At 40.0% G+C, this 14,045-nt stretch overlaps 1 protein-coding gene across 2 annotated transcripts in view; it reads left to right on the top strand.

Moving 5' to 3' along the window:
- The window catches only part of LOC118211966 (thrombospondin type-1 domain-containing protein 7A), a 112,751-nt gene that overhangs the window by 36,880 nt on the left and 61,826 nt on the right, over positions 1-14,045 (top strand). For both annotated transcript variants that reach the window (XM_035389599.1, XM_035389590.1), the window contains exons 2-3: positions 5,670-6,501; positions 9,879-10,127. In XM_035389599.1, coding sequence (XP_035245490.1) covers positions 5,670-6,501; positions 9,879-10,127 — 1,081 coding nt within the window. The remainder of the gene's footprint in view (positions 1-5,669; positions 6,502-9,878; positions 10,128-14,045) is intronic.

Genomic DNA, 14,045 nt, shown 5'->3' with positions numbered 1-14,045 from the left:
TGCACTACCTCAGCTACAAATATAAGCCACTAAAATATTGCCCATCATTGGCATATCTGTCAAAAAAATGAATGCAATTTTAAAATTAAGTAACCTTAGTCACAACAGACTAATTAACAACAGAGAAACAACAGTCATAACAGCGAAATAGGATTATATATATATATATATATATTTATATATGAATATGCATGGTGGAAAGTAGGTGCCACTGAAATATATTTTGCAAACAGAAAAGCAGAGCCATGCACATAGTAGCACACCTCATCTGGAAACTGGAGGGAATTTTGAAAAGGCTCAGGAACCTGAGGTTGTTCAGCACACACTGATGACATTAGAGGGCAATGATTGGTTAATAGGAATGTTGTTCCAGGAACAGGTCTTGGGTAAATCACATTATCCAGGTAGCACATATCCTCAGCTACTACATTACCTTTTTATTTTTTATTTACAGCTTTCTTTTCGTTGTTTTCTTTGTTCTTTCTTTTCTTGTTTTGCAAATTGTATGGTGTACAGAAGTATGGCATCCCCAATGGACCATAATGAGTTAGTATTACATATAAAAACAAAAAAAAATAGTCTCTTGCTTTTTACAGCTTCATTAAAATTACACGAATGTTGTGTTGAGCTTTTAGTATCATGATTGTTTCATGTCAATGAAAAAAAGACATTTCCCAGGTTACCACTGCATTAGCTCCTCCCAACAAGGTGCCCGATGCTCACAGACTCCCAGCTCTAGTGAGTGAGAGACATGCCTCTTACCTAATTGGCTCTGGTTCTCCTGTGCTACTGTGTCGGTTGTAATGTAGAAAATAGTTCCTGGCTTGTGGATAAATGTTTGAGCATTGTACACACTTCAACTTTAACTTGCAGGTGGCAGAGAAACACAACTGATATTTCTGTGTTGGAAACCAGAACATATACATAAAATAATTGCATCCAGACAATGAAATATAAGCAAAAACGATGTGAACAATTATGAGCAAAATCCTTTAAATTGACTGTTCTCGACCAAAGATAAATGTCTTATTTGCTATTTTTTTCAGCAGGACTGCATATATAAATGAAATTTACCAGAGGAGGCACTTAAAAATGTGATAAACTATTCTGCTAGTACATTCCACCAATATGGAATTTAGGTCAAGTATTAGTAAGGGTGTATTAGCCAACATGGGGCTGGAGGCACAGCCAAAACACTAATGCAATTATTCCAGAATGCTCTCAGTTTTCACATTAAATGCTTCTGGGCCCCAGCTTACTCTATTCTCTTAAGGCATTGGCTCAAAATTTAATCTGAACTCTGGATTTATATTGAATACAACTGTGCAATTTTAAAAAAGGAAATTCATTTGTAATTCAAATGAAGTGATGAAATGATGATTTGGGTTTTGAAGGAGTTATCAAGGATACAGCACTGGGTGTTTGACTATGGAAAGTATCATTCTTCAGCTGCACTGTTGGTACGGGTTATAAAATCTCCTTTCATATCCTAGCTATGCTTTATTGATATTGGCATATCTTTCATCCAGCATCATACTCTGATGCTCTACACTTCTCATGCAATTAAATATGGTGACATTGTTGGGGCACAGTGCTCAGAACTTGAGATTAGCAGGTTCATTGGTGGGGACCTGTGGGCAAGTATTTTCTGCTTCACCCAAATTAATATGTTGTATATCCTGTACTTTATTAATGGAAAATTTGAGCAGTGTGGAGTTAACCAAGTCATCCTGGATTTTACTTTATATTACTGCTAATGACAGAGAGTCTCATAAGCAAATGAGCAGTAAAATACACCACACGTGCTATTCTGAGAACAATATACGAATTGAACGAAATAGACAAATAGGCCTGTAAGTCATTCGTTTAGCTGTTTTTGGCAAATCATTACATTTTTATTTATTTTTGTTAGTTTACATACGGGCTTGTACAGTATTGTTTCAGAGTGAACGACCAAGTTATTACAGATATTCCAAGCATCATTAAACTCCCACGCTGTGTTTTTATTGTGGAAATCGGTGCTGAGCTGTTCTGGAGTGTGGAAGCAGGTTTGTTAATGAGGTGCGGGCTTGGATGGCCTCCAGCTGAATCCTTCATTCTGACAGCTACCTCGCCCTGACTCCGCTCGAACACCTTGTGAACCAAGGGTGTATTTCACACAGCAGGGGGATATTGGCTTTTGTCAGGTGAATACAGCCTCGACCTTGACAGCTCCTACCGGAGATCAGCGTGGGGAATGAGGGGAGGGGGAGGCGTAGGGACAACACAGGATCCGGCTCATGTGCGCACATGACCAAACGCTGTCTGACCCTTCAGAAGACCCCTGTGCTCGGTGCACATGACACTGTGAGAGAGAAACACTGAGTATGAATTAAATAAAATGTTTAATGAAGGATTGCATGGATTGTGTAGTGGGCCTAATATTGTAACCTGCAAATAAGTAAATGCAAACAAAAAAGAAGGGTTAAGGAAAAGCAAGGTTAAGACTAGAGTGAATGTTCGGATACAATAATCAGAAGAGAAGCCTCCTCCATAGTATCTTTTAAAGTCTACCAGTATTTTACAATAGGAAAGTGATGTCATTTTGCTGTTACATTTATTTGAGAGAGAGAAAGGTATGTTTTTGCACTCAGTGTTGAAGTAGTGTGATACTTGATATTGCAGAATTTGATGACAGTAATTGTCTGTCACTGTTGAAGATTCAATTTGCTGCAAGGTTTGCATTGAAAAACTGCATTGAAAATCCAGTTGTGCTTTATGTTTGGACTGTTGTGGAAAGAAAATGCCAATCCACTGGTTTCTCTTTCCATAAATGCTGGCACAAATCCACCGACCGGCACCAGGGGAGCATGGGGAGTCTTGAAAGAGGAATCCCATTATTGTTGGTGAAATGATTTTGCACAGATCTCATTTATTCTGCCAAACGCCAGAAGAGATTAGCCCCATGAACAGTCCCAATATATTTTTATCCCCTACGCTCTCCAGGCAACTAGCACAGATACCTAATTTCTGATAGCTATTAAGTAAACTACATAATCTTATCTGTGAGCAATGTCTGGTTGGAACATGTGAATATGTCTCAGATGCTTGCAAACTCCAAATTCATACACCAGTGGCTACAGTTGCGATGGGGGACGTCATGTTGAGATGGGGTGGTCTTTAATTGATGGATAAGATAAAGGGAATCCATTAAATAACAGTAGGGCATATATCTAAAAGGAATAGTCATGCTAGTCATTCGTGATTGATTTAAGAAGAAACAAATACAGTTCTGTGAAGATGTGTCTGCGGATTTACAGGGCAATCTGGCATAGTAACAAATTGAGGCCAATTACAACCAGCCAGGCTGGCAGCAGGGAGAGCCAATGAGTGTGCTAATGGGTTGTTGTATTTGGCCTTTGGGCCTGCAGTTCACATGACTACAGCGGGCCAATCATAATCCTACTCGTGGCAGACTAAAGCCTTTTTTCTTTGTAGTAATGAAGATGGCTGATCCATGGGGTAAAACCACCACACTCTCACCAACATGCCTGCCCAGTTGTCACATTGCCTTAGGCAACGTGCAAATAAAATTGATTGGAGATGGGTGGTGTTGTCCAATTATTTTATCCCCCCATTATTACCATTGGCCCATGGATAACTGTGTCAACGCGTGACATGGTCATAAATTACAGTGAACACCAGCCGCGAGTTACTTAGCTGAATTACAATACTGCAGTCTCCCTTGGGTTGTTCAACTGGTAATGGGCTGGTATGCAGCATGAAGAGATTAAACAGCCCACATTTTTTGTTACAGAGAGTTATTGGCAATTGAACAGTTTCATGAAAAGTCAATTAATACCAGGAATACATGGTATTTGTTGTTTGGAGGTTTGAAGACCAGCAATAATTGATCTTAATATGCCTCATAGTTACATTAATAAACCAAAAATGGAAGAAAGAAAATGTACTGTTGTTGATATAATATAATATAATATAATATAATATAATATAATATAATATAATATAATATAATATAAATTGTTCAGTCTATTGTGCCTGCAGATGATATGCATAACATGTTAGATGGTTAAAGAGTGAAAACTCCAAAATTGAACCATGTTGCCCAACAAAAAACCCTTGAACTAGATGGGGGCTCCTCCATGGATACACAGAGGAGCCTTTTAGAACCCTTTTTCTGATAGTGTAGGCTAATTTTTCCTGCTGGTTCATAAGCTGATGTTTTTATAGCCTCAGCTTGATTTTTCATAACGGATCCATGAACTGCTGATTAAAATTGGCAAATAAGATTTCTTTAAAGCACTTAGGAGTCAGGTAGCTATTTTAAGGGTAATTGTTAATTATCAAGCATTGTTATATGATTAGATTACAGTTTCTTGTTTCTGTGTTTGTACTGCAAGAGAAAGAAAGCAAGCCTTGGAAGCTTATTCTTTCACTGAGCTCTCGGGAGTTGGGTGGTAAAGAAGTTATAAAACTAGCAAAGTGAAACACATTAGCAATGCAAAAATAGTGGTGTCTTCTAATGTGCAGCCACAAGGCATTTTACCAGACACATTTTTAGTGGTTTAGTTAGAAAAATAGTCAAGCGTATGTTAATATATTCCGAAAGCAGAAAATAGTTGGCAAGGAGAGCAGAAAAAAACAACACGTATGGACTCCATTTCTGTTTAAACCAGACAGAATGAGTATGTACCAGAAGCACAATTTACAAGTTTTTTTATTTACACATTTTTATAAGTTCATTTCCTGTTTCCAATGAAAGTCAATCTTTGTTTCATATCACATCAGAATTGTAGAGTAATTAAATAATAAATATTAAATATATAGAACAAGTCAGCCATTTCATAAAAGAACAGAAATCTGGGTGAACAGTGGCTGATTCATCACACAGTCATTTTAATATGGATAGTATTTTCATTTTGTTGTGTCGACACATTTTTGTGATTATGTTTTAAGGGACTGTATCTGTGAGGTCTCTCTAAGGGAGGGAAGGAGTCTTTTAGCTGGCCAGCATGTGTGCTCAGAAAGACCACTCTAAAGGCGGGGAAGTGGTTTGCATTTTCTCTTTCAAAAGAATATTTATTTCAGGACGGCATCAAGTGTTTATAGAAATGTTTCAAATTTGGTTCAATTTCATATTGTATGTAGATTTCATCTTGGATCACGTCCAACATTTCTTAAATTAATAAAGTAATCTGCCAGTTTGTTGCTGTTTGCAGAGTAACACATCTTATCTCTGTAGAATAGAGAGAAGGAAATGTATTGAGAGAAGAGGGTTGTAAGGCTACCCATGACATGCCTTCCTGTCATGGTGAAAGATCTATTGAATCTCTCATAATTGCTATTATGTTTATTTGAGGATTTTTTGCTTGCTTGCCTTTGAATAAATGTTTCGCTTATGGCTATTTTTCATTTTAATTGAATTATTTCTCAGAAGATGCTGGCTGTTTGTCTCAAACTGCACCCTCAGTTTGCCCAAGGCTTTTAATTTGTTTTGATTTAATCTGTCATCCTGTTATTAAGAGCCTTCCATTATTCGGCTTTGAGAAACACAGCAACATTATTCTGCATGAAAGATTTAACAACATGGGATGGGAATGAGACAACATGAAGAACGAGAAGATGCTTATTTCCACATGACACATGTTTGTTCTCTGTTCCCTGCGCAGGGCCTTGGGGAAGGTGCATGGGCAGTGAGTGTGGTCCGGGCGGGAGTCAGAGCCGGGCGGTGTGGTGTGCCCATATAGAGGGCTGGAGCACCCTCCACACCAACTGCCTGCAGGCAGAGCGACCGGACAACCAGCAGAGCTGCTTTCGCGTGTGCGACTGGCACAAGGAGCTTTACGACTGGAAGCTGGGGGAGTGGGGCGAGTGCGTGCCCGTGTCGCTCAGGACGTCCGGCGGGCAGCGGCCTGCCGTGTGCACGCAGGGCGAGGAGGGCATCCAGACGCGGGAGGTGGGGTGCGTCCGGAAAGCTAACGGGACGCCCGCCGAGGACGTGATCTGCGAGTACTTCGAGCCCAAGCCCCGCCTGGAGCAGGCGTGCCTCATTCCCTGCCCACGGGACTGCGTGGTGTCCGAGTTCTCCCTCTGGACCGCCTGCTCCAAGACCTGCGGGACGGGCCTGCAGAACCGGGCCCGCGCCGTCCTGGCACCGCCGCTCTTTGGCGGCTCGTCCTGCCCCAACCTGACCGAGTTCCGGGCGTGCCAGCCGGGGTCGTGCCAGGGGGAGGAGAGCATGTACAGCCTGAAGGTGGGGCCCTGGAGCGCCTGCGCTCTCCCCCACGCCAGGCAGGCCCGGCAGGCCAAGCGCAGGAAGAACAAGGAGCGCAACCGCGAGAAGGCCGGGGCCAAGGACCCCGAGACCCGCGAGCTCATCAAGAAGAAGCGCAACCGGAACCGGCAGAACCGGCAGGAGACCCGCTTCTGGGACCTGCAGATGGGCTACCAGACCCGCCAGGTCACATGCATTCACAGGAGCGGGGAAACCGCAGAGCCCAGGTGAGTCTTTGCTCAGAGCAGATTATTCAAACTACTACCTGAAAAAGTCAAGGTTAGTCAGGTATGATGTAAGCTTGCTGTAATGGTCGATCATTTTTAACAAATTGGAAAGTGGCCATTTTGTGATATGGTTTTGAATAAAAGAACATTTATCGGGGACATGGTGGAGTCCTGTAAGAACGTTTGTGTGTTTTTAGATCTACTAATTGTGGGTCTATTCGTGCTATAAACACAACTTATTAAAATATGACGATGTGACATTTTGTGTGTTTTTGTTCCTGCTGTCAGAGAGCGAGAGGCAGGAGAACATGATTATTTACCGTATCTTTTTTCTCTGTATTTCTGTCAATGCAATAGTGTGCTCCAGCCTTCTGAAGTCTTCACTGAATGGGAAATATGACAGGTCTATTTTCACCTGTACTGATTTTGTAACATGAACTGAATTGCAGATTGCACTGTACAGTTCAGTTAGAATTGTTATTAATAATCTTAACAGGCAATAGATGGACACACACAAAACAGATCCAGCAGCAATGAGGATTATTATTAACCTTCATTCATGTTTGGGAGGTTGACTGCGTTTTTTTGGATGTGGGATGAATCCGGTGTACCCGGGGGAAGGATAGTCTAATAACCACATGGTGGAGGTTAAGACTGGCAGCATGCAGCAGGCATGCATGCAGCAGGAAGCAGTTTTAGACTGGCAGCGCACAGTGAATCTGGTGTATGTTCAGTGAATTTGGCCAATCAAAGTCTAAACAGCATTTATAGTTTGTTTCTTTCATTTTGTCTGAAGCTTTTGATTCATGTGCAATTGCAGTGTAAAACTCATCTTTATTCATATGCAATTTCAGTGCAAGGCATCTGGAGAGGCTTTGTTGTATTCATTTTCCATATAATGACTTAAACATACCAGCAAGAAACAACCATTATGCCTCTGCTTCACCCGATTGCATTCTGCCTCCAATGAAAACTTGACAAGAGAATTCAGATAGGTTGATGCTATATTTAGGAATAGTGACTAGGAGTGTGCCAACTCATCTGAAGTATAACTGTCACATCAGCTTATGAAAATTAAAAACATGCATCCATGCTTGCTGTTATCATTTTGTTACTTGCTTGCTAAGTCCAAAATTTTCTGACTGGCATCAAAGACTCTCTTTTGATGGGAAATAAGCAGTTAATAGGTCAACAATTTAGACCCCAAAATCCATAAAAGAAACAACAAAGAAAGCATGAATCTTGTTGTGAGGAGCCTCATTTAAAAGTATTTGGGTGTATGGTGGGCTGCAAAATTATTCAAATGAGCTGCATGATGTAAGGTTGGGATGAGCTGTGTTAGGCTATTGCAAGATCAGCATAGCCCTACTAGTGACACACAATGTCATTACAGTAATCAGGAAATGAAAGTGTTCTGGAAAAGGAAATTGAAAATATTAATATTTACTAATAGCCTTTCTCTCTTTCATATTTATGATCTTTTGTCACACAATTGTGACAGCTGCTGTAACTGTCAAAACGTAAATGCTCATTGAATCAAAAGTCACATAAGATAAACAGAAGTGTAAAAAACAGCTGCCATTTGTTAAAACTTGGTGCTACACCATTCTCTGTTACATGCAGTTCTTAGTCTTGGTGTACAGAAGATCTCATAGGATCAATTTCAATATTTTGCCAATTAAATGCAAAGCTTATAAAGAGGAAAAAAACTGGAAGGGGACCAATCATGCATTCCCATAGAGCCTTTTATTGATCTGGATTTGATTATCACACTTCTAAAAATGTGCTGTTCTAATATGAATTATTCCATCTATTCGAGCTTCACTATGCTTGCCATTTTATTTCATGAGTATTCAAGAAATGGCTATTTAAGTCATGTGTGACTAATATACTCTCATTTCCATGACATGCCATGAATGTCTTTATTTAGCCCATTACTGCATGTTGCCAGCCCAGAAACTAGTAAGTCTACAGTGTTACAGAGGCTGTGATGGCAGCAGCATCAACATGTGCAAAATATTGGACTGGAAATGCTTAGTGTCTTTAAACCTGCTGTCTCAAACAACTGAGAAGGAAAGATTACAGAACTATAAACACCACATCTATATGCTCAAAAGCTCTAATTCATGCCAGATATATTTATTTTGATAAATTGAGAATTAAGTTGATATGTTTCAAAATGGTAATATCAAGCAAATATTTAAAACATGCTGTAGATATAAGCACAAAATAATTGATTTAACTTGTAAGTCATATTAATATTTTAATACTATCTACTAATTGTATGTATTGTTTAATTTGGCCTGTGACATTGTTTGTTTATGAAATAATGTTCACTCACAGATTATTCATTGTTTGTATAACATAATTATGTTACGCTGTTAGCCTTTCCACAAGGGCATATTTCAAACCTGATTGATTGAAAAACAAGATAAAATAAGGAAATCGTGGAAGTTATTTTTCCCTCTCACAAGTGTAGTGGTTGTTCTTAAATGAGACGTTTCTAAACTAGGTGGAGAGGAGAGGGAGTGTGTAGTTTTTTTAATAGCATGTCAGTTGCTTTGTTCAAAGATGAAGTGGAAAAGCCAAGTGCCAGAAAATCTTTAACTGTTCTTTGCCAAATGACTGGTCATGACGACTTTGAGAGAGACCTTGCTTTCACTGCCTCGTAACAGGGTGGGGGGGAAATCTTGAAAAAATAAATCACAGGGTTGTTCATAAGGCTTGTACAGATTCAGGTCAGTAACATACCTGGACATTAAAGTGCTTCACACTGTACATCAGTGCTTTTGAAGGGAGCTAAACTTCTGTTTCTAACTTCTCTGAAAAAGTATTACACTTTCCCAGTTGTGGTTATGTTTAATTAAATGATTTATAGATTGACAAATGTGGCTTATGAATTTATTGGTATATTGTGTAGTTCAGTGATTATATATTTGGTTACTTTACTGTTAGACTGTTGACTGGTTGATTTGTTGATTGATTTGTTGAGTAATTGTTCTGTTTATAGGGGTTTTAAGTGGTTGACTGATCAGTTAATTGTTTCTCCATTTGATGACAACTGTAATGTTCTCTCACATCATCACTATGATATCTGCACCAGTGCAATTGCAAATGTGAGCTCATCTCTTATACTGTTAAAAACGTGGAAAGTGTTGGTAGTTATTGAGTGGTCCAGTTGACGCCAATGATGTGGTTTCCTGAAGAAGGAATCCAGGCTAACCTTTGTCCACCCTACCGCAGGGAGTATAAGGCAATCCCTGTTCACAGTTCACTAATGACAAATATGACCACATATTGTCTGTGCCACTGAATTGACTAGCTGATCTATTTTGACTTATTGATGAACTCATGGATTGCTCCCCTCCCTGCCACAGCTTGTGCACGCAGCAGACCCTCCCCATGACGTTCCAGTCCTGCGTCCTCACCAAGGACTGTGAGGTGAGCGAGTGGGCGGACTGGGGACCCTGCTCCAAAGGCTGCCACGACCCCAGTGACCCCAGCGGCGTCCGCTCACGGACACGACGGGTGCAGCAGTTCCCTGTGGGCAGAGGGGCGGAGTGTCCCGAGCTGGAGGAGTCAGAGCCCTGCACCCCACAAGGAGACGGCCTGCCACCCTGCGCCACGTACGCATCACTGTGCCCTTGATTAATCTTCCTGCTTCACACCCGAACCTCATTTTTCACTGCTGTGTCGCCAGCAGGTTAAATTCAGTTCTACCAAGGCATCGATTATGTACACAAACACAGGTGCACTCCAGGGGTGCGTCCTCTCACAGTCGTCTATACATTATTAACTAATGAACGCAGAGCTATACAACAAATGTACAACCTCATTAAATATGGAGATGATACTGATTGTACAATACTGATGATACCAGATCTTTGAAACACAAGTCTGTCATCCGTGGATGGTTTCGTGAGAGAAGTCTCCGATTTTGTAGACTGGTGTGAACAAAAATAGTAGTAGTAATAATAAAACCTCTGCAGCAGGGGACTATAATATATATTATGAAGTGATATGTGGATTTAAAGTGGTGAATGTCATGAATAGATTTCAAATAAAAAGTTTAACATTCTTTTCTGTCATTGATTGACATTGAGTACAATTAGTAAATTTAACTTCAGTTGTATCCCAGAATTCTCCAGTTGACATTGCCGTGTTGTTTTCTTGTGCAAATAATTTGTAAGTGCCCTGATTGATTCAAGACTTGAAAAATCTGCAACTGAGTCTAGTTGAAGTGTTGCCATATTAAGTCGGTCCTCTTGCTTAGCATCAAAAATCCTGCAACATTTAAGAAATTTACGAGTTAGTTAACAGAAATATGGCTTGCATTATTTTTATCAGGGTGGAAATACAAAGTGAATCTCTCTGCTTCTTCACTGAATTTTTTGATATATTGGTGGTTCATTGTTTTGCCTGTGCTGTGCCTGTACTGAGCCCATACCAGTTATTTAAGGTTTGTTTTCCTGTAGACTTCGTTCATTCTGATATAACGACCCCACCATTTATTAGATGCTTGTTTAAAAGTGTACATATTTTTAGATTTTTCACTTTGACCAGTAGAATATTTGCTTCACTTCAATTCATTAATTACAGTACAGATTTTTTATTTTATTCAGGCAGACTTACATGTTTGGGCATCTTACGCAAGGGTACATCAGGTGTATCCCATTATATGAATATGAATCAAAGGTCTTCAGTCCTGTCCTCTTAACCAGTACCCCACGCCGCATATGCCGCTGCACCCTGTGGCAGTGGCAATAATATTTTCTGTCTGCTGATTTGATATTGCACCAGGGAAAAAAACAAACAATGCATGTGGAGGGGGATGTGCAGTGTGCACAGAAGATGAGAACATATGGACAGAGATTGAGATGAAATAGCCAAGAAATTGGGTTGGTGCCAGACAGAGAGGAGGTGACAAATGGAGCAGTTCTGAGAAGGCGTCCGTGTCTGCTCTAATCTGATCCCCCACAGATGGCAGTTATTGACACATCATCGTTTTCCCGAGCCTCATCTCCTGTGTTTCCTGTAGCCGTTAATGTTTTTTTCCCTTTTCACTCCTGTTCTAACACGTGCACTGATACTCCTCAATTTTATCAATTAATATCGCACAAAAAACATTACTGGCTATTACAAATGGTTGACTGAATCTCCCCTCATTGTTATGCTTTCCAAAGAGTAATTCAGATAAGCAATTGCATCATGTCAAGTAATATGTTTCCATACTCATTCAAAAGAGTGCAACCATATTCTAGGCTTGGTCTAGAATTTGTTTTTCCTTTTAAGATATCCCTGAGCATGGTGGGAAGTACAGGGAAGGTGTTTTTCTTTAGAAAGTGCTGTACCCCTCCAAGATTTAGTCAAACATCATGTGTGCTTAACAAACTTGTAAAAGTGTTACATTTTTCAATATGTGAGTGGGTGTGGCCAAGGGGCGTAGGGCCCATTCAAAAATGCTTATTTTGTCCCCCCCACTTTAGGTGGTTGTTTTCAAACGCCACATTGCATTGTGTGCCGACACATTTGTTATGATTTTTAGACAGGTAGGGTGCAGTGGTTGCTAGCAAGATTCAGTTTACGTGTGTGTAGGAAAAGGCACAATAGGTCAGAGAGACTGTCAATAAGTCCAGCCCACTAGAGTTTATGCTGCAAGTCCACCAATCCCTGCTTAGAGATGGTTGCTATATATAACTTCCTCGGACATCTAGCTCCGACAGTGTGTGCAACGGTATAGGTGATAGGAAAAAACGAGTTAGCTAGCTAGCTACAAGTTACAAAGATTCTGTAGTTTCTGTAGATTCTGTGGTTGAAAGCTATTGGGGAACTTGCAAAACTGACACACGTTACCCTGAACGTTTGTATGGGAGGGGGTTGTATTTATTCCATTCCCTAAGATGAAAACACAACTTGGAAAAGTGTCTGTTGTGGATAAAGCTTGGACACATGCGGTCAATGCCAGATACAGACAGATACAGCTAGCTACATTTGCACGAAGGTAAACTATAATCTGCCTATTAATTACATTAGTTAACAGGTCTAGTCTATTAATTGGAGTTAGCCAAGTGATCAAATCAAATCACTTTGTTTAATGTATTTGTCAGATGCACTGTTAACAATACAGCTGATAGGCAGTTGTTAGGTGGCAATGAAAGGCTTAACGTTAGACCACAAGCAGGTCTTTATAGCTACTTGTACACATATTACCGATTTCTCAGTGAAAATAAAGGTTGTGTCACTTAGTGGTTCATGTTACAGTTGAATCAATATGTCCATGCTGCATCATTTACATAGTCATTAGGAGCCACTAGTTATTTGTGGTGGATCTGTCTGATATCCTACACACAGCACACTCCGTAGAGCACCATTTTAATTCTTCCATCTTCATCATTCTCGTCTCCAAGTTCTTGACTTGATTTAAAATAATGTAGCAAGTGAAAAGTGGCCCAGACATTAGGCATTTCTTTGAAAAACAACCTTAAAGACAAATAAGTTGCAGAGGCTATCAGCATCATTCTGTTTATGATCAAATACTTCTAGTTTATAGGGGAATTGTTGTTGTTATCAACTTATCAATAATAGCATTATTAAGGCAATCATTAGTTTTTAGTTTTGTTTGGTGGCCATGTAATAAAATCACCGCATGAAAGATATCTTTGCTACACATTCCTACAATTCACTGGTAAACTGAACCATATCAATTCCTGATAATACCGATAGAGATATGCCATTATTCACCTAGTGTCCTATGGATTAGCACCTTGGTCAGGAAAATATGTTAACTGAGTTTACTGCTCTGGGTGTGTCATCAAATTTTTTGCATTAATTAGCAGTTTACACAAGAACCATGTGACTGTGTTACAGCCACAGTAATTAGTATATTCTGTTCTCAAAAGTCACCAGAAATAAGAATTTACGTGCTTTATTTCAAAATAATTTCCCAGGGGAGCATGCCCCCCTACGTCCCTAGCAGACGTCCCTAGCATTTAGGCATCCTCCCGCCCCCCACCCCAGGATCAAAATCACTCCTATACCCCTGGGTGTGGCCGAAATTTATGAGAAAAATGTGTTACTTTTTTCACTACATGCAAAACTATTCGCTTTGTCTCTATTATTATTTGCCTTAGGTTGCCTGAATGTTACTTTTATGGATTTAAATTACCACAAAGATGACATAAATCAACAACTCGGCTTGAATCAAAAACTGTTATCCCTAAATAATTTTATTAACGGGAACATGGGGTACAGTTTGCAAAAATCTTTAATAAGATTTCCGTACACCGCTATACAAATGGCATAGTCTCCGGAAACAGTCATAACGAATTTAGTTCCGTGATTCTGTATTTGTTGTTCAAAATGTAAGCCTGTTGCAAAGGAGTGATAGGGTCAGTTCTCAGCTTTATTTCTGTGTGTATGAATCCCCTTCCTGTGTAATTACCCTCTGGACTGTGAAAGCCTTTGGTTTTATTTAACTTGGAACTGAGCCTGCCATCTTGAGAGGGCAGAGCAAACAGTCTAATCACAAGGCTGCTGAAATTGTT

The sequence above is a fragment of the Anguilla anguilla genome, chromosome 1 (genome assembly GCF_013347855.1).
Source record: "Anguilla anguilla isolate fAngAng1 chromosome 1, fAngAng1.pri, whole genome shotgun sequence".
Taxonomy (NCBI): domain Eukaryota; kingdom Metazoa; phylum Chordata; class Actinopteri; order Anguilliformes; family Anguillidae; genus Anguilla; species Anguilla anguilla.
The sequence above is the reverse complement of the archived record's forward strand: the minus strand, read 5'-3'. Positions and strand labels throughout refer to the sequence as shown.